The sequence below is a fragment of the Scleropages formosus genome, chromosome 15, assembly GCF_900964775.1.
Source record: "Scleropages formosus chromosome 15, fSclFor1.1, whole genome shotgun sequence".
Taxonomy (NCBI): domain Eukaryota; kingdom Metazoa; phylum Chordata; class Actinopteri; order Osteoglossiformes; family Osteoglossidae; genus Scleropages; species Scleropages formosus.
Genome location: NC_041820.1, coordinates 7,073,885 through 7,095,029, shown reverse-complemented (window position 1 = coordinate 7,095,029; position 21,145 = coordinate 7,073,885). Strand labels below are relative to the sequence as shown.

General features: G+C 41.5%; 2 protein-coding genes across 9 annotated transcripts in view; both read left to right on the top strand.

Moving 5' to 3' along the window:
• Positions 1-1,118: 1,118 nt before the first annotated feature.
• Positions 1,119-16,374, top strand: LOC108923385 (sorting nexin-14-like). Of its 6 annotated transcripts, XM_029258554.1 has the most exons (31): positions 1,341-1,555; positions 1,744-1,895; positions 2,044-2,164; positions 2,280-2,353; positions 2,772-2,850; positions 2,944-2,987; positions 3,068-3,155; positions 3,231-3,315; positions 3,781-3,937; positions 4,454-4,529; positions 4,664-4,708; positions 5,139-5,219; positions 5,315-5,429; positions 5,546-5,701; positions 6,293-6,417; positions 6,509-6,567; positions 6,727-6,753; positions 9,350-9,472; positions 10,705-10,837; positions 11,115-11,301; positions 11,598-11,681; positions 11,808-11,908; positions 12,635-12,746; positions 12,839-12,879; positions 13,944-14,063; positions 14,271-14,394; positions 14,720-14,884; positions 14,988-15,083; positions 15,429-15,520; positions 15,724-15,780; positions 15,963-16,374. In XM_029258554.1, the coding sequence occupies exons 2-31, from the start codon at positions 1,756-1,758 to the stop codon at positions 16,002-16,004; spliced, it is 2,949 nt and encodes a 982-aa protein (XP_029114387.1). In that variant the 5' UTR covers positions 1,341-1,555; positions 1,744-1,755; the 3' UTR covers positions 16,005-16,374. The 6 variants fall into 6 exon arrangements, with proteins under 6 accessions (XP_018589605.1, XP_018589614.1, XP_018589587.1 ...); XM_018734089.2 differs by lacking the exon at positions 9,350-9,472 and having other exon boundaries at positions 1,119-1,386; positions 3,745-3,937; positions 5,549-5,701; XM_018734098.2 differs by lacking the exon at positions 9,350-9,472 and having other exon boundaries at positions 1,119-1,386; positions 3,745-3,937; positions 15,966-16,374.
• A 1,167-nt stretch (positions 16,375-17,541) lies between these two features.
• htr1b (5-hydroxytryptamine (serotonin) receptor 1B) overlaps positions 17,542-21,145 on the top strand; it is a 28,728-nt gene continuing 25,124 nt past the window's right edge. For all 3 annotated transcript variants that reach the window (XR_001965244.2, XR_001965245.2, XM_018734595.2), the window contains exons 1-2: positions 17,542-18,566; positions 18,864-18,948. The gene's annotated coding sequence lies outside the window, so the exon portion shown is untranslated. The remainder of the gene's footprint in view (positions 18,567-18,863; positions 18,949-21,145) is intronic.

Sequence of the window (21,145 nt, the reverse complement as noted above, 5' to 3'; positions counted from 1 at the left end):
AGCCCTTAGTGAAGTCAATTGTGGTCAATATGTGGATTAAGCTGGTGCTTTAAAATAGCATTTTACAAATCAGACAATCTTTGTCAAAGTATGATACTGTGGTACTTACTGCACTTTGTGGTTTTTCACATTCTTTACATTCTATCATTTTATATTTCATTTCTAACTTGAATTATTCACCTTCTTCAGATTTATACTAAACCACTCATGGCCCTGTGCGCTGAGTACCACCTTTTGACCCCTACATTTAAAAGGTAGTACCAGAGAAGTAAGAGTACTAGTAATGTGCTGACTAGTAGTACACAGTACCAATGAAAAGTGAAAGTTCACCTAAGTAACACCTGTATGGGAGGAACCGAACAGAAGAGTTAAAGCAACACACACGTATCCTACATCTGTGGGAACTGCTGCAGGAGAGCTGGGAGGACCTCTGGGTTCATTTCCTCATCAAAATTGCTCACAAATTCTCTCATGGGGGAATAATTTAATTTCTAGCGAGTGAACTCAGTTTTAACTCTTGTCACTGGTGGCAGCTGAACTCTTTTCCATGTGGTTTTTTACGCCAACCAAAAAGTTCACACTTGCGAAACCTGGATGTAAACAGGTGGTTTACACCAGTTATTCTGTGCAGGTGAAAGGCGGTAAGCAAGACACTTTTCATCTCAAATGATCCCATCACTGCTGTTAAACTCAGAGCTCTTCTCAATCCTACATGATGGACTTATCAAAATACACTTAAATGGTGTCTTGGATGTAGGGAAGGGAACTCCAAACAACTCGGATGTTATGTATAGGAGTCAAACAATGGAGTGATCACAGGGACGTGGAGTGGTCATCACCAACTTGGCACTTTCAGAAGGCTTGATAAGAGAATCTCTGTTGAACCTTTTAAGAGGTATGTAATAACTAAATTTTAAAGTTAAAAAAAAAATCTGTATACAATACTTAAAAAGCAATAGAAAAAAAATAGCTGTATGATCTATTTAGGGGTTGGAACAATTTAAAAAAAAAAAAAAAAAAAAACATGCTGCCAGCTCGTAAAAATGTAAGTTTGAATAGGAAAGGAGCGGTTGTTAGGCTCAATGTTTACTTCTACAAAAACCAATCCCAAATTGTATGAAACAAATTTACATCTTTTGTATGTTAAATCTCACCTTCCTTGAGCCATTCGCCAAAGCGATTATAGATCATGCAATATTTACATTTCGAGCTTTTATTTTGAAATGAAAAGTTCCGATGTTCGCCGGAAGCAGGAAGTAATGTTGCGCGCACCCCCACCCATCTCTAAATTGCGCGACTAAAACGCAGGAAGTTGCGTCACCAGAACGAAATCACGACACCCGAACAGAAAACGTCACTTACTTGAAGGCAGTAAAACGCAGCTGTGTAAATATTGACATCTGGCTGTTAATAATCACGTTTTTCGTGTGTATGCTAGTGCAGATGTTTTATTACGCAGGGATAATGCGAGTTTACGCGCCATGTATGTTGTGAATATTTAAAAACTGATGTGTAGAAGCAGAATATTATCTAAAGATTGGTTAATGTGTGTACAGTAACGTAACTGAGTGCTGTGATTGTTGTACCAGTTGGCTTCTGTGATTTAATGCCACCTCAGACTAAGTGCATGCATGATCTTTACATGGACTGCCAGCCAGGTGGTGCAGAGCTTGATGTAACTGCACTTACTGTCTCATCTTTTCTCCTGTCAATCATGTGCAATCCCTGATCCCAACACAACAGCCAGGAGGATACATGATGCCAGGGTGCAGAGGCTGCCTGCAAACCTTGAGGCAGAGACTCAAGGTGGACCTGTTCAGAGAAGTGGGCCGCCAGTATCCGGTCTTCTGCTTCCTCATGCTTTCCTTGCTTCTCTCCACCCTTCTTCTGAATAGGTACCTGGTGTGCGTCTAGCTGGAGGTGCATGCATGCAAACCTCCATTTATATGTTTTGTATTTGTCACCAGATCTTACACAGTGGTTTTTCTGGGTACATCTGTAAAAGAATAAAAAATTTTTCTTCCCCTCTTAATTGTTTCTCAGATATCTTCACGTCTTGATGGTTTTCTGGTCTTTTCTGGCTGGGGTCGTTGTTTTCTATTGTTCACTTGGCCCTGAATCTCTCTTGCCCAACATCTTATTTACAATAAAGCCAAAAGCCAAGGTAATGCCAGTAAATGCAGGATGAACTTTTGCAATGTGTCTGTAGAAGTCCCTCATAGATTTTAGAGGGTATTTTTGATGGTCAGGACCTTGATGCGTTTGCTCTGCCCTTTCAGCATGAACAGCAGGAGCTGTTCCCCTTGGGTCACAGCTGTGCAGTGTGTGGGAAAATAAAGTGTAAGCGCCACAGGTAGGGCGATGTTTTCATTGCAAGAATAACAATGAAAGGCCCAGAGCAGAGCGTAAATCACTGCATAGTGGAGAAAAAGAGTTTTGCTTTTGCAGGATGGAAATACAGAATGCTGAACAATTACTTTAATAATCATGATGTGATACAGACCTTAAAAAAGTATGACTTTGCAACAGAACTGGGTCACAGGAACAAAGAAACAGAATGAGTGTACCAAGAAAACATACAGATGCATATAAGTACAACACAAGGGCAAAAGGTTACTGTAGTTATCAGTTATCTGGGGTCATATAGCACTGAGACATTTGAAAAAGGTTAAAAAAAAAAGAAAAAAGCTTCCAAAATTCATTGGAATTATGATGCAGGTCAGATATTTAGATAATTATTTATTACTTATGTTTCTTTTTTTCCTCGTAAGACCAACCCTGCTGCTGGAAAACTATCAACCATGGTTGGATTTGAAAGTACACTCTAAAGTGGATGCTTCCCTTTCAGAGGTGAAAGATCTGTCATTTATCATAATAACAGTAATACTACTACTACTACTACTAATAAAACATTAATACAGTAATAATCTGTTTTTACTGCAGATTCTGGAATTAGTCCTAGAAAACTTTATCTATCCTTGGTACAGGTCAGTAGTTTCTTTTTCTGAAAAATGTCCTCCATAGCATTTTATATTGTTTTAATATAATTTAGTTTTCTCCTCACTAGGGATGTCACAGACGATGAGGCATTTGTGGATGAGTTAAGGGTGACGCTACGCTTTCTGGCAGCGGTTTTGGTTCGCCGCGCTCAGAAGGTAAACAGTGCAGGCATTTACTATGTTAATTTAAACGTTACTTGACTGATGGCTGTTTCTCATTTTTCACTACAGGTGGATATTCCATCTCTCATTACGCTGAAACTGCTGAAAGCTGCTATGAAACATATTGAAATAATTACTAAAGCACGACAGAAAGGTATTATGTTGTTGCTTAGACATTGAAAATATTGTAATGTGGGAACCCATAATAGAGGGAGGGTATATAAAATGGTGTATCCTGACACAAACTGATTACAAAGATAAATAAAAATCTGAATAGGCAGCTGGTAGAGTAGTGGTTAGAGCTGCTGCCTTTGGACCCAATAGGTTGCATGTTCAAATCCCACCTCTACCTGTAGTCACCTTAATCAAGGAAGGTACTTATCCTAAATTGCTCCAGTAAAATTACCCAACAATATAAATGGGTAAATAATTGTAAGTAACTTAACAGTGTAAGTCACTTTGGAGAAAAGCATCAGATAAATGACCTAAAGTTGTTTTCCTAATGGATTTGTGCAGAGCCAGAGATGGTTAATTAAAGCAGTTTCGGTTCCTTGTCATGTCTGCTTTTCTCACTTTGGCGCAGGGTACAGTTTACGCTTGTTTCCCTGTGCTCTCCTAGTGAAGAGTGCAGAGGGTTTGCAGCAGGTGGCTCTGGAGGAATATGGACCCGATCTCCACGTGGCCCTGCGGAGCCGGAGGGAGGAGTTGCTCTACCTCCGGAAGCTAACAGAGATGTTGTTCCCCTTCATCCTCCCACCAAAAGCCACTGACTGCCGGTATGCATGCAGTGCTCCCTGGAGGACAGTCATTATACCAGTTCTGTAGCCTGGGCTTGGTGCACTTTAAATATACACTGGATCACTTTGTAGTTTCATCGTCAGCTTTTTCTGTCCAAGAGAATAAAGAGGGCGGTGCTGGTGCCTCACAACACCTGGGCTGTGGGTTCACACATCTGTTGGAATCTGACTGACTCTGCATTTGCATATTCTCTTCATGTTCTCATCGCTTTCCTCTGGGTGCTCTGGTTTCCTCCCACATTCCAAAGACATGTGTTCCAGGTGAATTAGTGAGTGGGAATTGTCCTTAGCGCGTGTGTGTATGTGTGATTACTCTGAGGTAGACTGGTGTCCCATCCAGGGTGTTCCCTGCCTCACTCCCTGTGCTTCCAAGATATTCTGTGAACCACTGGGACCCTGAATTAGAGAATTGGTAAATGATAATAGATAGATGGAATGGATTGAAGTTTGTAAATCATGGTCACATACTCACTAAATGTGTTTTCCAACTCCCAGATCCCTCACGCTTCTAATACGGGAGGTCCTTGCTGGCTCCGTTTTTCTTCCCTCCATGGACTTCTTGGCTGACCCTGTGAGTTTGTACTTTACACATCTTGGAACATGGTGCATTTTTCCATCGAGTCTGGTGAGAAGTATGAGCGTGTAAGCGCTGCAGCAACTGAATACCTGTATACTTCTCCATGTCTGTCTTTTTTACCGCTGCAGGATACAGTGAATCGTTTGCTACTTATATTCATCGATAACTCTCCAGTAAGTATATCTACTGTGTCCCTTTTTACTGCCATTTCTTTGCACTGCAACCACGTTCCTCAGGGTCAATTGAACCACTTAAACTGATGTATTATTTGTATTTCAATTGCTGAGACACTTGTGTCCACACTTACTTGTCATGGTCACTGTTTAGAGACTTTTTTCACATGATGCACATTTGCCTTACATTTATTACTTTAGCTGATGATTTTCTTCAAAGTGACTGTTACGCTACGTAGAATTTTTTTACCCTTTTAAACAGCTGGGTAATTTTTTACTGGAGCAATTTAGGGTAGCTACCTTGCTCAAGGGTATTACAGCTAGAGTGGGGGTTCAGTTTTATTTTTGAGTGCAAGGTGACTGCTAGAAGCACAATAACGACCTGCTGTCAGATGTCCAGCCTTAAGTGTGTTTCATGTCTTTATTGAAGCCCGAGCGAGCCACAGAGCCCTCCTCAACCATGGTCCCCTTTCTGCAGAAGTACTCGGACCCCCGAAACAAGAAGTCATCTGTAAGGGGGCTGAGGATGGGGCACGATGCAGCCTTTGCGACTTTTTTCCTCCTCCTCCTCCTCACACTGACCCCAGCTGCTTCCCCACCCCTCAGGTGCTGAAGTTAGAGCTGAAGGAGATCCGCGAGCAGCAGGACCTCCTCTTTCGCTTTATGAACTTCCTGAAGCAGGAGGGCGCTGTGCATGTGCTCCAGTTCTGCCTCACGGTGGGTGAGTTCCTGCATCCCCTTTCGTCTGCCCATGTCCACAGTTCAGGCTGTCAGGGCCATCTCAGCGCTCCCCGGTAAAATCCGCCAAGTTCAGGCCCCTGCTTTCTCTACCCCCAGAAGAGTTCAACGACAGGATTTTGTGTCCAGAGCTTCCTGACTCAGAGCTGCTTTTGCTTCACGAAGAGGTCAAGAAGATCTACGAGACCTACTGCCTGGATGAGAGTGTCGACAAGATTCGTTTTGACCCCTTCATTGTGGATGAAATTCGACAAAGTTAGTAGCTTCTAATGCATTTCCTTATGAAAAGCTCCAGCGTTTTTACCCCAGGATGAAAGTAGACAACCTTTAAAAAATATTTACGTTTACTCCTTTATCTGATGCTTTTCTCCAAACCGATTTACAATGTTAGTCTACTTTCAATTATTTATACAGCTGGGTAATGTTACTGAAGCAGTTTTACAGTACATACCTTGTTCAGAGGTACTAGAGCTGGAGGTGGGCCTGCAACTTTTTGGGTCTGAAGGCAGCAGTTTTAACCACTATGCTATCAGTTCATGAAGAAAATAACTTTTTAGAGTAATTTTTAATCATGTTTTGTAGTTTATGATGTAAAGATTTATGTTGCAGTTGCTCAAATCTAGCACATCTCAAGTAAAATGATGCTCCATGCCCTGTATAAGCCTGAGTTTTGTTGCATTTTAGCCTCAATTCATGACACTTTTACTTGTTTTCACAGCTGTATATTCCACTGTAAGAGTTTGGGGTCGGCATTTGAAAAACTGAGGGTAACAGCCCTTTTGGGGGCTTGAATCAATGACCTGCAGGTTGCCCAAGTGCACACGTGTTCTCTGTGGCATCCCCCAGTTGCCGAGGGTCCCTACGCAGACGTGGTGAAGCTGCAAACCATGCGGTGTCTGTTTGAGGCATACGAACAAGTTCTGTCCCTCCTGGAAAACGTCTTCACGCCCATGTTCTGTCACAGTGACGAGGTAATCGCCCAAGTGCGCCCCACACACGCCCGTACACACACCACACACGTGTAATGCAGAAATGGTGTGCTTTTCCAATTCTCTTGCTCAGTATTTCAGGCAGTTGCTGAGAGGCGCTGAATCCCCAGTGAGGAACTCCAGACTGAGCAGGTGGGTTTTGACTTACACTCAGTCTCCTCGCTCATCCGGAGGAGATCAGATACTTTGCGTGATCTTGGCACGATCTTTGCGTTGTGTACGTGTCTTCTTCTGGGTGGGGAGGTGGAGTTTGAGTCAAACTGCAGTAATACCTTGTGCCTGTTATTGCAGAAATAGCCTGAGTTTGGATGACATCCGGTAAGTACGTCCCGTGCATGGAGTGAACCCATGTCACCTAACTGCCCATCTGAGCGTTGCACGCGGAACATGAAACCAAACTAACGCGACCTGATGCGACCAAAGCTGCCTTCGTAACAAACCCAGAACCCACATTTTAGCATGTTATTTACCACACGTGGAAGTGTCGAAATGAAGACGCTCTGTCACAGCACGGCACCTCGAACAAACCTTTTAAACAGATCCATGACGGAAACTGGGATTGCTGTGTTGCGATGTCTTTTATTTGAACAATTTCTTCATGTTTGTTTCACCAATTTGGATTATATTTCTAAAAAAATGTCAAAAACCAACTTCTGAAAATAGCTGTAGAATTATCCCCTAATGGCACTTTTTTTTTTTTTTTAAACCTTTTTTCAGCTCAGCATACACCATAATTTCAGTGAAGTACACCTTCCCCGGTGAAAGAACGTGGTTAACATGTTATAAAATGTTGTATATTTTCAGTTTACCTTACTCTACCTTCTCAATTTTTTCCTTCCAACTTTTTCAGGAGACAATAATTTCACTCGTGGATTTTTATGATAGAGAGAAAGTTAGTTCACGAAATTGTTGCTTATGTCTTTTACTCTGCAAAACAGGCAGACACTGAACATCTATACTATATACTGTATGTTTCAAATTGTATATTTAGATTTATCTGATCGTTTTCTCCGAAGCACCTTACAGTGTTAAGCTACTTTCCTCATTTATTATATAGAGCTTGACAAATTCACTGTAGCAGTTAAGGGGAAGTATGTTGTTTGCCATAACCCTGCTTGGGACAAGCGATTTCAGACTATGTGTGTGTGTGTGTGTGTGTGTGTGTGTGCGCGTGTGCGTGTGCGTGCGCGTTGTTCAGGGGTACTACAGCTCAAGGTGGGAATCCAACCTGCCACCTTTGGGTACAAAGGCAACAGCTCTAGCCGCTAAGTTAATTAACTGTGCCTGTATTTGATTGAAAGATTAAGCTTTTATTTATGGTTTTATTTATGTATACGTAGAGGTTAATACACTTCTTTAGCCAGATAATAGTTAGATTGACATCCTGAGGGACACAAAATTTTTGTGTTTTAGACAGAAGTTGTTTCCCAAAATGTGTGGTACCAGCCATTGTACAGAATAAAATACCTGTTGGAATTGAAATGACCTTGTAAAGGGATAAAATGCAGTTTTTCTGAATAATAAAGCCCTAATATGAAAAAAATGGGTGTGCATGTAGGCTTGGAGTTACAACATACGGGACTTAAAACTGCCGTCCCATTAATCTTGTTATATTATTATATAAACTGCAAATGTAAATGCAGTTATTTTTAATTTCCAACATTTGCTAATAAACATTTAATGACTTCTGCTCCATTTGCTGTATGATGACATCGGCTAGTCTCGTGCCTTAAGGCACCCACATCAGTTATTGTTAGGGTCTCGGTCAGTGTTTGGCTGTCTAGCAGTGATTGCATTTTGTTTGCGATTCCATATTCGCTCTAGGAGTGGCCATTATTCTTATATGAAATATTAAGGTAAACTTACTAATTGCACTACATTTACTCATTTAGCTGATGCTTTTCTTCAAAGTGACTTATAGTGTTAAGGTTACAATTCACCCATTTATAAAGCTGGGTAATTTTTACTGGAACAATTTAGGGTAAGTACCTTGCTCAAGGGTATTATAATTGGAGGCGGAGATTGAACCTACAACCTTTGGATCCCAAGGAAGCAGCTCTAACCATTATGCTACCAGCAGTCCCCTTTTAATTTTCACTCTTAAAATAAACCTATAAAATGAATAAATTATGATTTACACACCTGATTCCACTTACCTAATTGGTTTAACCAATGCAGCTTGGCGTTCACCTACTTTTGCACCTGCACTATTTTTGTGTTTCAACTATACATGATTTCCTCTAAAACAACAAATGGAATTGGTCATTACACACCTATTATATCACATGAGAAAGACTGCTTCTCATTAAATAACCATTCTGGTTATTTACTTTCACGTACTTTGAAGCAGCACTGTGTTTGAAATGAATAGCAAGCGGAAAAGTGTGCGTTCTAGTGGTGCTGAAAAGATTTCTTATGGCGGAGTTAATCTGAGACAGGGTCGTCAAGGATGGAACCCCATTGTAACCCAAGGATGCCCCATATACTTGTGTTATCATAAGCTATTGTAGCCTTCATTGATTGTACACGGCTCTGTAATATAAGGGGTGAGTGTATTTTTTTTTATAGTCTCTAAGGGATCACCGAATTTGTCCCCCATATACAAAACATTTCTTACATTAAGCTGGAGGTCTCCAGGTTCAGGGCCACTGCTCTGCTGTCAGAAGAAGTTGTTTTTTGTTACAAAGGCAGTGGTGGAAGCAACACGGATTCTGGAGCCCCGGGGAGGAGGTGGACGAAGGCGATAGTGGTGTCCTGCGTGGCCTCCTTTGGGCGAACGCTGGCCCCTCCCCGCTAACCCGTGTCTGTCTCTCTCTCATGACCGACTGCTGGCATCCTGGACATTGTCTGTGTGCCCCGTCTCATCCGGTTGGCCTGGGCCGGCCCACGCCGCACCGCTCCGCCCGCCCGCTAGCGTCCCTGGGCACGGCTGCGCTCAGGGCCCCCCGTCCCCGACCGTCACACCCGCCTCCCCCCATGTTCAATCCATTCTAACCCTCCCATCCGGCATCCTAACTTCGCTCCCTGGCACACTGAAGTAAGTCAGGGTCCATTACCAGCCATGTGCTCCACCCTGCTCTGCATGGACCCATCTCCTTGACCTGTCCATGTGCATGGTCCACGTTTGCACTAACCTCACGGCTAATTTTGTCACGGAGTCCAGCCAATGCTATATTTTTCTATGCACGTCACTGTGCAATGCTTATAATCCATAGCTATAATGTACTTATAAATAACGCACTAATGCTGACATTAATATTTACTGTACGCGTCCTTTTGTCTTTCTGTGATACTTTTTTAGACTACAGACCTCTCCAGTTTCAAACTGGTGCTCGATAGTTTTTGCCGTCGTACTTCTGTGTTGGACAGTGTCAGAAATGCATAAGTGCATTAATCAGTTTAAGAAAAGCGCTTTAATTCTGTTTTCGGCATTTTAACTATATGTGCGCACTTCACTGAACCATAGCTCAGCTTTAGTATTCTCTTTAAATGTTATTTATTTTTTATTATTTTCCAGTACACTGGCTCCTCATATTACAAACAGTCAAGTTATGAATTCTCTATGAACATTTTTCTTTAGTGATCGGTAAAATTTCTCTCTAGCAGCGAACCTGTTTTTAGGAACCCAGTTGGCAAATACCGGTAAAGATCACCTGTGCTGGAGTATCGGACTCGCAAAAACTCTGGTGTTCTGGTGTTATTAGGTCTGGTGCTATTCAGTGTTTGGGATCAATAAGATAATCAGTGTTGCACAATTATGGAATGAGTTTATCAGCACTGAGTTTGTTTAGACAACGTATATTTATATTCAGTTATTAGTTGTAATTTTGATGTAGCTGAAAGTTAGAACAAATGTTCAATTAAAATGTCTAATTGAGTTTTTCTTACTTATTATAGCTACATATATTCGACACTTACAGATGTTAACCTGTAAATTAATGACGGAATGTCTCGTTTCGACTTAACGACCAAGTAACTTTGGAGTTAAGAACGAGTTGAGTTACGAACACGTTTCTGGGTCCAGTGCCGATTGTAGGATGATGAGTCAGTGTGGTTAAAATCCAGTGCTTTGTGATCTTTAGGAAATAACTTCCTGATGATTTGTGTTTGTGATAGTGAAATTGGCCTGCCCTTGAAAAAGCTCCACAAAACCACCTGACTGGGTGAGCCACACTGGTGTTCGGGCCTCCCTTCCCATGCATTGCATGTATTTGCGACGCACTTGGCAATCTACACCCTCTGACAGCGCCCGTGTCGCGTGTGTGACAGGAGCAGCTCGAAACGCGGCGAGAGCTTTGGGATCAGCCGCATCGGCAGCAAAATCAAGGGCGTATTTAAGAGCAGCACCATGGAGGGTGCCATGCTTCCCTCCTACGGCCTGATCGAAGGCGAGGATGACATGGTGAGACCCTCCTGTTGCTTGTGTGGTGACTTAGCCCATGTGTTTTTGTAGTACGTGGCCAAGTTCCTTTGGCTTTGTGCAACTATGTTAACAGTTTTTTCCATTTCGAAGTATTTGCTTCAGTCGACTAAGTTTTGAAGTATTGCGTTTCATTGTCTGGGTGTTTGCCTTGCTTACATCTCTGTTTTTTAGTGGGCTAATCCAAGCTTTGCTAAATTGTATGAGCGCCTCCAGCTTTACTCCTCCAATCTGACGCGCGCGGTGCATGGGCTCACAGGTGGAGGAGGCCGTGATGGTCTTGGAGGATGACGGTCCCGTCGAGGTGGCCAGCACACCCAGCACCCCACGCAACCTCTCTGCCTGGGACATCAGCATCCCCTACGTTGACTTCTATGACGATGAAGTGAAGAGGGAGAGAATTCCCGTCTTCTGCATCGATGTGGAGCGCAATGACAGGAAGGCGGGTACGAGTGGGGGGCTGCCTTCTCGTTGGCTGGGATTTGATGGGAGTGGCATTGGCCTGTCGGTAAATTACTGACTCGCAGAACTACATGGAATTCCAAAAAATTCTCCTAAGGATTGGGAGTATGACTAATTGAAATGGCCTTTTTACAGCAAAAGCATTTATTGATATGTTCTGGTACACGTTGGCATTACAGGATTTCGTTTATTTTTATTATGTATAAGTTGTTTAATTTGTAGCATGAGCTTTAAACACTGGATCTGGTTAAGAGATGGTGTTTTTTTCTTTTTCCTTTAGTTGGTCACCAGATGGAACACTGGTCCGTCTATAGACGATACCTGGAGTTCTACGTCTTAGAATCAAAGCTCACTGAGTTTCATGGTAAGTTTTATTTGTTTATTTTTATTATTTTGTGAGAAAAAATGAATTTCACTACTATGGGCACTCCTCCCTTCCTATTTCCAGTTATCAAAATCTCATACTTATCTTTCGCTTCAACTTTTACAGGCTCCTTTCCAGATGCCCAATTGCCCTCCAAAAGAATAATTGGACCAAAAAATTATGAGTTCCTCACATCCAAACGGGAGGAATTCCAGGAATATCTACAGGTATTGATTTGAATAAAAAAGCTTAATTGTAACAGTACAGGAGGTGCGGTGGCGCAATGGGTTTGGCCTGTACCTATTCTCTGGTGGGTCTGGGGTTTGAGTCCTGCTTGGGGTGCCTTGTGGCGGACTGGTGTCCCATCCTGGATGTGTCCCCTCCAGCCTTGCAACCTGCATTGCTGGGTCAGGCTCTCGCTCGCTGCAACCCCGTTCGGGACGAGCGGTTTCGGTCAGTGTGTGTGTGTGTGTGTGTGTGTGTGTGTGTGTGTGTGTGTAAAACAGTACAGCGGCTCATGCCAAAAATGACCTCAGTTTCTTCCCACAGTCCCGAGATGTATGGTTCAGGGGAATCAGTGCCTCAAAATTGCCTGTAGGGTTTGTGAATGAGTGTGTGCCTTATGCATTGGTTCCAGGACAGGCTCCAGACCAGACCCTGTATTGGACAAGTGGTTATTAATAATGGATGTATGGAGGCAACTTCACTGAATATCAGTTTAGGGGAATTCTTTCATTTTATCTGGAGTAATTATTCAGTTTCGACAGATAGATGAGGTTTTCTGGATCTCCTCTAGCAAGGGACAGCCTCAGTGTTGAGTAGGACTTGAGTTATTTTCATGATGAGTATGTGAATTCTCAGGTACAACGAGGACACTTTAGTGCCCCCTGGGACCAGTTTCAAGGACCCCAGTAGAGGATAGAGGTCTAACTGAGCTGCTGTGTCCTCAACAGAAGCTGCTTCAGCACCCAGAACTCAGCAACAGCCAGCTGCTGGCTGACTTCCTGTCCCCCCACAGCATGGAGTCTCAGTTCCTGGACAAGATGCTGCCAGACGTCAACCTGGGTTTGGACCATCGGTGCATACCTTACAGGCTAATCAGAATCAGCACTGAGACTCTTTGCTTACTGCCTTTTTTTTTTTTTTTTTTTTTACAGGAAAAATTATCAAATCAGTCCCTGGGAAACTGATAAAGGAGGTAGAGGATTTGTTTACATTAACGCCCGCAGAAAAAGTAATCTCAGCATTAAAGCAAAATTTGTTTCAGAAAATTTTGCATTATAAGATTAGTTTTAGATGCTAATGAGAGGCTTGGAGGAAATTGGATTGATATTAATAAGCGAAGATAAATGAATTAAAATTCATGTGCTTGCTGTGAGATACAAGTCTTTTGTGTGAATAATATAAATAGAAATCAAATGCAAAAGGTGTGTGCAGAACAAAAATGCCCATGTGATTTATTGCTATGAGTGCAATAAAAATATCGATATGTATACTTCATTCTACAAGGAAAGCTGGCACTGGAAATCTGTTCATAATTCTTTTTGTTTGTAAGTGCGGAGTCATTTTAATTAGTATGTCATAGTCAGTAAAAGCTTAATGATACAGATTTACACTGGTTAATTCACCTTTTAGGTCTATAAAAATCTTAAATGTGTTTATAATAAATAGCAATTAATTAAACTAAGTATATAAATATGTTGTCTCCACAAAGTCCTGTTCAGTCCCAGTAGACTGATTCATCCCATAGTTACATTTACTCATCTAGCTGAAAGTTTTCTCCAGAGCGACTTACGATGTTAAGCAACTTACAGTTATTTACCTATTATACAGCTGTCTAATATTTCCTTTTGACTGGAGCAGTTTAGGTTAAGTACCTTGGAAGTGGGAATCGAACCTGTGGCATTCAGGTCCAAAAACAGTAGATCTAACTACTGTGCTACAAGCTCTGCCGTAATTTGCCTCATGTACATCATCAGTCTTGCTATTGATCACCAACACCCATGAACAACAGGCATGAACTGTAAACACAGCGGAAGTGAGTTGAATTAGGGCAGTTCCTCCCTCTTGCTTTAGCTGGGCAGATTTTCTTGACATGTATTGGCTAGGAATATAAATGCAGGTCTTGTTTGATCCAGTATAAACAGAGATTTTATTAAACCATAAGCGAGTGAAATTTAAATTAAGAATACATTAATTTTTCAAAAATTTATAATGTGAGGTCTTATTAAAAGAATAATGCTTGGCTTCTTCCCTTCACAGAAAGGCCAGCACCTTGAGTCTTTCATTCAGTCCTTCTTCAATTCCTGTGAGTCCCCGAAACCGAAACCCAGCCGACCAGAGCTGACTATCCTAAGCCCCACGTCTGAGAATAACAAGAAGGTGGGTGGATCAGGTTTTTTTCGACATGCATATTAAAGGACTTCACCAACGTACACTGCCACATAATCCCCAGTGTTGACTTGAAAAAATCACTTTATAATGGTTCTGACATGGCGTTAAAGGTACCTGCATTTTAATTCAACATCCTACTTTTTCCTTTTTTGTATTAAGCACAAAATACCCATGTATTACCTTCCTTCTCTGCAGCTTTTCAATGACTTGTACAAAAACAATGCCAACCGCTCCGAGGTCACAGAGAAGAAGCACAACCAAAACTACTTCATGGAGATGGTCACGGTGGAAGGGGTGTACGACTACCTGATGTATGTCGGTAAGTTACTGAGCAGATGTGCCCAGTGCTCTTTATTTAATGATATCTATCTATCTATCTTCCTTCTTTGTTTAAGGTACTGAATAATGTTTTATAGTGATTATTAGATAATGTTAACATTATATAATTATTTACACATTGTACTGCAAAGTATTCTTGTGTCAGTTCAGGGTAAGTGCCCTCATCCTGCTACATCAGGAGTGGGATTTGAACTCATGACCTTTAGTTTGCAGTGCAGTGCTCTAACCACTACGCCCCCTGCTGCCCCTGTTGTTTGACCTGTTGTGATGATAAGAAAAAGGATGCTGCTGAATGTCATTGGCAGGCAGAGTGGTGTTCCACATTCCTGATTGGCTACATCATCTGCTGATGGGTGGGCGGATATTGTTCAAGAACACGCTGGAGGCCTACACTGACTACTACCTACAGTTCAAGCTAAACCAGGTGTTCCAGGAGCACCGTGTGGTCTCTCTCATTACTTTGCTCAGAGGTGAGTGGTCTCAGCAGGCTGCAAGTCTTTGTTAACCGTTGCTATGCACCTTCAGATGCTGGATGGGATGTTTAGCAGCAGCTGTTGTTTTCAATGTCTGCAGATTCAGTCTTCTGTGAAAGCAGTGAACCGCACTCTTTTGAAGACAGGCAGAAAAGAGCCAAGAAAACATTTGAAGAAATGATAAACTACATACCAGGTCAGATTACCTCATTTCTTCTTTCTTTCTTTAAATCCAGCAGCTAGAGAAACAGCTGAATGTCTCATTTTTTCCTCCTTTGAATCAAATAGCTGCAAGGATGCGGATGTTTTTTTTTTTTTTTTGATTTCCTTTTGTTGAATCGAACGGATGCGGCAAGCTCTGAATGACCGACTTTCTGTCTTAATGTTTTTCTTTCTTTCTTCGAGTCAAACAGAACTGAATGCCAATGCAGACTTTTTCGACATTGACATTGAGGTTAATTGAGTTTGTCCTAGACGCGCTTGTCGTAGAGCTTATATGAAATGCTGTTGTTTGAGCACGTCGCTTTGTCTTTCCAAACAGACTTCTTGGGTAAATGTATTGGGGAGGAGGCCAAGTACGAAGGCATCCGGCTCCTCTTTGAGGGCCTGCAGCAGCCAGTTCTCAATAAGCAGGTGAGTGATGTCACCCAATAAGGTCTTTATGCTCTACAGAACAAAACAACAAAACAGTTCAGTTGCATTTTGGTAATTAGTTGATGAATAGTATAGCTAGTCACTAATACCATCCCCATTAAAGCAAGAAATATGTGTTTAAAATGTGTAGATGTAGTTGTGCATAGATGTAGTACATTAACGGCCGTGCCTTTTTGACTCAGCTGACATACGTTCTGCTTGATATTACCATACAAGAGCTTTTCCCTGAACTAAACAAGGTAAGCTTCTCTCCATTCCAGTGTAAGATTTTTTTTTTTCAAAAATGTGTTTTTTGTAACCAATTTACAAGCACTGGGGTATTTTTTTTTTTTTCTTGGTTCGAAGATGTGTTTGTGGTATGTTGCATCTATTTTGGTATGTTCTTGCTGTTTTTGGGAATGATGATGTTCTGTCTACCCAGCAGGTGCAGAAGGACACCCCCCTCACGGCTCCTTGGATGTAAAAAAAAAAAAAACAAAAAAAAACACTATGGGGCCCTCACTGACATCCAGTCCCAAGTCTCTTTTATATAAATAATGTACAATATACTGTAAAGATGACAGGTAGCTGGAAGAGGGTGAACTTGTCTGCATATTATCTATTTATACTGTGACATCTCATTAGTCACGAGTACATATTTACATTTAAAGAACTAACAGATAAACATGGTAATTTCACAATCGACAAACACTGAAATCTGTTGAAGAGCACTGGATTTTAAATTAACTTGCACTGAAGAAAATATTTATTAATATTATAGCTAAATTAAATGTCTTGCAGGTGTTGATGGGTAAGACTTTTGATTTCAAAATGCTCTTTCTTCCCTTTTTTTCTGAAAGGAATGGAAAATAAAGAAGCTTTAAAGATTACATTTGAAATCCCTTGTGAGCTTTGAGCTTTGTAAAGTTTATTACAGATGGCACGCTTTGGTTTTTATTAGAGTTTGCATCTGTTTCAGAACAAAATTGCCATTTTTTGCTTGTTCTCTGTCGCTGTTATCGGACAGGCATCATGGGGTTCCTAAGATAATGAGCATCGATGGAGTTGGGAGATAAAGTTCTGTTTTCAGATGAGTTTATTCTCTGACTGTCCTCGTCTTATTGAAAGCTCAACTCAAATGTTTAAAGAAGGTGACACTGTCTTGCGATGTAAATTTGAAAGTTACATTTGGAATTGATTTTAAGATGAAATTCTCAGGCGCTACTGCCTATTAATGGCTACAGAAAGACACTGCTATTAAGTTGGTAAACCAGCAGTCTGGACTTTTGATAATTAATGGTTCATATTTATTCATTTACCCTATGCTTTTCTCCAAAGCAAATTACAGTTATCATTTACCTTTGGCATTTTTACTGGAGCAATTTATAGTAAGTATTTTGCTCAAGGGTATTACAGCTGGAAGGATGAATCAAACCTGCAACTTTGGAATTCAAAGGCAGCAGCACTAGCCACTACACTACCAGTTGTCTGGATGATTTGTTGAAGTATACGGGATTTAGCTTGATTTGTACAAATTTCACTAACTGACTATCGGATCTCATATCAGCACTCTGTTTTTATTTTGGCTGCCTTTCACAGAAATAGTACCGTTTGAATGTAATCCGTCTCTGTAGGAAAACTGCATATTTTTGTACACTATCTATGGCTACGATAATGAAGGGTGCAGGTAACAACCAGAATGGCATGTTACTGTAATGGACCTACTCAAAAACTCACAATTAGCTAGCTGCTTCATTGGTTTAACATTTACATTACATTTATTCATTTAGCTGACACCTTTTATCAAAGCACCTTTCAGTGTTAAGCTCCTTGCAGTGATTTTCCCATTTTTACAGCTGGGTAGGTAATTATTTTAAATCGAAAATATTACTAATTTAATTTCATTACTGATTAATATTCATCGAGCATTTGAAAAACCTTTTGCAAACTTGAGCATGAAAGTTATTAATAATGCTTCAATCAATCAACTTGGTTTAGGAGAAGTGCTTTAGGTAAATAGTGGCAGGAAATTTTTTTACAACAGAAAAGCAGAATTTTAATATTTGAAATCTCTGGTTCAGATAAAATGATAACTGCGAATTTCTTTTTTCCCCCACATTATACATAAAAAAATATTAATTATAAGTCTCTCATTACAGGCTTCTAATACAAGTGGCTGTACAACATTGTGCATTGCACACTGTGTATGCATGTGTTTAGTATGTGTGCATTATATGGGATTGATATTATTTGTGTGGTTAAAGCTTTTCGTAAAAGGAACACGAAATGCGGGGTTTGTTCAATAAGGTCATTGCAATGATTTACCTATTTATACAGCTGGATAATTTCTACTGGAGCACTTGCTCACACTGCAACTACAATAGGAGTGGGAGTTGAACCAGCAGTCCTCCCAATACAATGAATGCCTCCATGATATGATACTTTTTTTAAAATATATTTAAATATTTACCCTTCTGTACCATGAAAACAGACAAGCATGGTCCTGCTGGCAGCGTAGCTTGATGACATCTGAAAATTCTCAAGTCCATTGTAAATGTATACTTCTGAACCTAGGCATCCCATACCTTACAAGACAACAATACACAACTATATGTAATACAAACTTATCCAACCATCCTTTCAACTTCAGAAAGGAGAACTGAGTACCGAATGAAGCAAATGTTATGTGCAAATCCACAAGATGGCAGAAGATGTTTGCAAGCTGAGACAAAATGTGAAACTCAGCTAATCAGTTGATGAACAATGTTTCCTGCCATATACATGTTGACACAAGCAGGACTCAATTTATGGGACATGGAACCTTTTGACAGGCAAATTTACACCTGAAGAGTGGGAATTCAGCTCTGATGCTCATCAGTGACAGTGTAGCACTTCTCTTGAGGGCTTTCATTTGACACTTTTTATCCTTTGTTTCCAGGATAGGCTCTCGACCACCAGGACCCTGCATTGGACAAGCAGTTACTACTAAAGGGTGAACAGATAAATATGAGCAGATTTCAGACTCCTGTCTCTGGACTGGAATAAAGTAAGCACAGGAGAGGCAGGCTCTGTGTGCAAATGTTCCTTTTGTACCCCAACAGTGTGATGCGGTTGAGTCATGGTACATTCAAGCTTCGACGTCATAAAAGACTACTTCATTTATATCTGTCTGTTATCACAAATTATCCCTGAACCGCATGGGTCATTTGTAAAGACTAAACTCATAAAGATGGAGTTCAGATTCTGCCTTCAGGATGACGTGTCTGTAAGGCAATAATTTATGCTCTCTGAGATGTTTGGCCAGTGACAGTCGGATCATTAACAGTTTTCAACTCATTAACAGTACCTCCGGTGCCGAGATCACGGTCTCCTGTCCTGACCAGGGTACCAGTGAGGAGCTGAACAGCTGATAACTGTCATACCACAGGGTGAGAACACGCCGTCACATGGTCATACAGCCCCGATTTTTTCATTGGATGGATATAACATGATAAAAATAGAGAGCGACTGAGCTGCTTAGGAACACAAGTTCCAACACGTCTTTAAAGAAAACGTTCATGATATTCATCCATGCATTTATTATCAATAACTGCTTGTCCAGTGCAGGGCTGTGGTGATCCAGAGCCTATCCTGGAGTTGCAGGGAGCGAGGCAGGCTACACCATCCTGTGGCAGCCCATCACAGGGCAATCCCACACACAAAGGGCAATTTAGAGCCAGAAATTTTCTTGAAATGCATGTCTTTGGACTGTGGGAGGAAACCAGGACACCTAGAGGAAACCCACACAAACTGTTGAGGACTCAAACCCATATCCAAACCAAAAGCCTGGGAGATGCGAGATGCCAGTGTTGCCCACTGCACCACTGGGGTCCTTGTAGTACCTTGTCATAAAAATACACACAAATATACAACATTGCAGTAGTAAAATCCAAAAATGCCATTGTGGAATTTGGCTTATTCTTGACTTCTTTGAAAAAGATTATTCAAAAAATTCCATTAGCTTGAGAGACTGACTTTAATAAAGCTTGGAGTTCATCTGGATGCCTTTTAATATCAATCTGCCAAACTCTTTGTGCTCCATTACCCTCGTCACTTGCATCTGTGGGAAGGTTCCAATCTGTTGTGATCGCGCTGAAAATAAAACTGCCGAACTAGAATAAATCACTTTCTTGGTTGGGTGCAAAACAACGTGTTCACAGATGGCCAGACAAGCCAATGAGGGTGTCACATAATTACGGCAGACCTGTGATAAATGAAAGCCCACCTTGGGATTGGCGCATGCCGGGAGCTGGGGAAAATGGTAATTATTTGGAATAATAAATATTGTACACGGGTCTGTTCTGTCCTGTTCTGTTCTGTCAGATGTGTACCATAAACTACACTCTGGGAGACATTTCTAAATCAAACCCTTTATTAGGGACCCACTCTTGCTGCCGTCATCTTGTCGGATTGCATAAATGTTGCCCGAGGACTGAAAGCCTGAAAAGTGGGTAGTCACTATGGCCACAAGGCCTGGCTGCTGCACATCTTGATGATTTCCATTCTCTCCACTACACTTTCTTTTCTCTTCTATGGCTTTTCTGAATACAAAAGAAAAAAAGGGAAAGCAAGTTGAAAGTATGGTGCGCCCAAGTGCGGCCATCCCGAAGTGCAGTTTAACGTATCTGATCAAGGGAACCTCGTGTTTTTCAAAGGAAAGTATTCAGTGAGGATAAATTAAATTGATCTTAATAAAAAATTTGTAGCCTTAAGATCTGTTATTCAAATCAGCCATTTGTTTGACGATCTGTCGGAAATGAAAGTCCTCAAAAGACCAATCTGCCTGTTTGTCTCCAGCAGATCTACAGTACAGTGAAAATCTGAGATTTTCATTCTGACAATCAAGTGGACATGTGTAACCTCTGTCAGTTTTACCAAGCGATCTCTGTAAGGTTTTTAGTAGTTGTTATTTTACAGTGACCATGAACTACTGAGAGTTTTCAGAAGCAAAACTGAAACTGCAATTGATTAAACAGAGCTTGCTTGTCTTTAGCACTCGGGACAAGCAGTTTCAGACAATGTGTGTGTGCGTGTGTGTGTGTGTGTGTGTGTGTGTGTGTGAGTTCCACAGTTCTGTTGTCATGGGTGATTTCAGTAACAGAGAGAAATAGCAGCTGCGGATGGAGTGTCTGAATGTGAAAGAGAGAGGGCCTGGACGAGTCACACATGCCACAAGAGATGGCATCTACAATACATCACAACACTGAAGAATCCTTTCTTTCCCAAGCAGGGAATATCAGAGGTTCTTTCTGAGCTGATCCTGTTATTTTTTTTTTTCTTTGTTGTTTTCCATTTCGCGGGGGTGCCGTGGCGCAGTGGGTTGGACCGGGTCCTGCTCTCCAGTGGGTCTGGGGTTCGAGTCCCGCTTGGGATGCCTTGTGACGGACTGGCGTCCCGTCCTGGGTGTGTCCCCTCCCCCTCCGGCCTTACGCTCTGTGTCACCAGGTAGGCTCCGGTTCCCCGCAACCCCGTATGGGACAAGCGGTTCGGAAAATGTGTGTGTGTTTTCCATTTCTTCCTCCAGCTTTGTTGAGTTTATTTAGCCTTGGTCTACCTACACGTTCAGCTTCTCACCAGATGGCCTTC

Coding starts and splice junctions, on each gene's coding strand:
- LOC108923385 (XM_029258554.1), top strand. CDS start 1,756: ATGATGCCAGGGTGCAGAGGCTGCCTGCAAACCTTGAGGCAGAGACTC. Junction 2,988..3,067: donor TTTATCTATCCTTGGTACAG/GTCAGTAGTTTC, acceptor TCTCCTCACTAG/GGATGTCACAGACGATGAGG. Junction 6,568..6,726: donor AGGAACTCCAGACTGAGCAG/GTGGGTTTTGAC, acceptor CTGTTATTGCAG/AAATAGCCTGAGTTTGGATG.